This window comes from Etheostoma spectabile, chromosome 15 (assembly GCF_008692095.1).
Source record: "Etheostoma spectabile isolate EspeVRDwgs_2016 chromosome 15, UIUC_Espe_1.0, whole genome shotgun sequence".
In the NCBI taxonomy this organism is placed as follows: Eukaryota; Metazoa; Chordata; class Actinopteri; order Perciformes; family Percidae; genus Etheostoma; species Etheostoma spectabile.
The window spans coordinates 7,635,772-7,638,068 of record NC_045747.1 but is presented as its reverse complement, the minus strand read 5'-3'; the positions used below and the strand labels follow the sequence as shown (position 1 = coordinate 7,638,068).

Here is a 2,297-nt window from a genome sequence, read left to right as displayed (position 1 = left end):
TTTTGTGGTGGACATTATTTTTTTAAGTTTTTGGTCTTGTCTTATCAAAACTATCAGTCAAGACTAGATGGCAGTCAGGAGGGTGGCATTAGACATCTGGTATGACTCCATCTTACCTGTTTTAATTCTTTTCAAGGTTTCATTTTTGTTAGGTGTTGTAAGCTTGATGAGCATCAACAAATGCTTTGCTTCGATAACATTTTTTTTTGGGTGACTAAGATGCCATAGTAAACAATACAAAAACATATAGTTGTCAGATGATATGTGGAAAGGTTTTTTGTTGGGTAAATCTTGTTGTAAAACCAAATTTTTCTGAAAAGGTTTGTGCCAGCAAACCGTAAACCATCTACTTAACCTGCTTATGTGCCCCTCACTCTCTGTTCTAAATAACATGCTAACATGCTAACATTCTATTTATACTAAGTATGTCGTAAAATTGAGACGTAGTGGGATTTTTGTGTACTCAAATGCTTGGATGTATACTAGACCAGCAACGTTGAGTATGCAACGGTAGCTTGACTGGTAATGGCCTAATCGATGCTGTCATGTGATGCAGAGACAACGTATATTTCAGTGAGAAACTCATTAATTTAGTATGCGTATGCAGTACATACTGATTGAGCATTAGGTATACAGTTTTATTTTTTTTAAATTATAAAACAGCTCAAGTACTGTACATGTTTTGTTTATCAATTTTGAAATGGATACATTACAGCCTGTTGGTAACATTTTTCCGTCTCTTTAGCAGCTGCCGAGCCTTCCCTGACCATCAGCTCAGTGGGACGTGGAGATGAATGTGATGCCCCACTGCTGCCGGAGAACACTGGTCCCTCAACACCAGAAGAGGACAACTTCAGTCTTGGTGCTGAGGTGCAGGGACCCTCTCAAACCAGTGCGGATCTGGACGATAGTAACTGGAACGACTGTTTGGTTCAAACAGACTTTAGAATGTTGGAGCTAAAAAAAGAGCAGGAGGGACAAGAACAACATGGGAATGTTAATGAAATGGACCAAGTGGCATTGCCTCTTGAAAAAAGTTCTGCCAAAATTGAAAAGGAACACATTTTTCGCCATTTTGGGGCAACGGATGCCAGTACACCGGCTTTTTAATGAACCACATGAGAAACATTGCACTGTTTGTGGGATAACATGCCAGTCCAAACAGGAGCTGATAACTCATGTGAAAAGTTGTCACACCGAAACAAATTTTTGTGACGTTTGTGGCCAGATGTTTGCCAATATGCGCTGTGTCCGGCTGCATGAAGTATGGCACAAAGGCCTTTAATTTGTGCAAACATTTTCCCATCAAGAGAGTCTGACTGTGTATGTCAATGTGGCTTTTGTGGCGAACATTTCATTACTAGCAGTAACCTCCAGAGTACACATGAGATACTATCCATTTTGTAGAAGGGCAAAGAGGACTAGACATAGAACTTCACATACAGGAGAATGCCAAATGCCTTCCATGTTTGTGGTAGCAGATACAGATTTCCAGTTGATTTAAAGTTGCAACTGCAAACTCATGAAAAAGCAGACCACTGAATGAAAACAATTACAGTATATTAAACAGGCAGACCATGTCCAAGGAGTAGCCGGGCCCTCCACTGCAGAGGGTCCCAGGCTTTTATTTGAAGCAGGGTTAGTAGTTGCAATACTGGTTATCTTTGCTACACGTTCATTTCAAAAGTGGTCGGATCACCCATTAATCGTTTTTAGGTCAGTTTAGTCTGTTCTGTTTAAGTTAGCATAGTCTGAATTCAATTCTGATAAGTTCACCTGTTTTATGGGCCCAGAACGTAATTAAGTCTGTAAGTTTTGTTTATTTTTTGTTAAATAAAACTTATCTTTTGAAAACCCACCTGTGCCTCCTCATGTCAGCCAGACCTAACATGGAACTGTTTGAAATTAACAGTATTAAATTTGAGTTCACTTTTTTTTTTTTTTTTCTGCTTTAAAGAACCGTACATGTTATTCCTACAGTTACATACATTTATACTACTACAGTGGCTTCAGAAAGTATTTAGACTCCTTCACTTTAATGTTTTGAAGATTTAATTTTAAATTGCTAGAAGTGCCACTTTTGCTCTGTCAATCTGACCTTAACTGTTAAAGACAAATTGAAAACATTTTTCGTAAAATCTTTGCAAATGAATTAAAAATTAAAAACTGAAATGTAGATAAGTATTCAGATCCTTTCTCGTGGCATTCCAATTTGTGGTCAGACAGATCCTTATGTGTCTTGAACCGGATTGGAGTAAACCTGTGTCAAATTGAATTGATTAGACATAGTTAAAAAA

At 38.0% G+C, this 2,297-nt stretch overlaps 1 protein-coding gene across 3 annotated transcripts in view; it reads left to right on the top strand.

Moving 5' to 3' along the window:
- The window catches only part of LOC116702515 (zinc finger protein ZFAT), a 4,001-nt gene extending 2,143 nt beyond the window's left edge, over nucleotides 1-1,858 (top strand). Inside the window, exons 3-4 of one of the 3 annotated variants that reach the window (XM_032536757.1) lie at nucleotides 746-1,137; nucleotides 1,241-1,858. In XM_032536757.1, the coding sequence (XP_032392648.1) occupies nucleotides 746-1,110 (365 nt within the window). In that variant the 3' untranslated portion in view covers nucleotides 1,111-1,137; nucleotides 1,241-1,858. Of the gene's footprint in view, nucleotides 1-745 lie in introns of all 3 variants that reach the window. The other 2 variants (XM_032536758.1, XM_032536756.1) reach the window with 2 other exon arrangements.
- The last annotated feature ends 439 nt before the right edge of the window (nucleotides 1,859-2,297 follow it).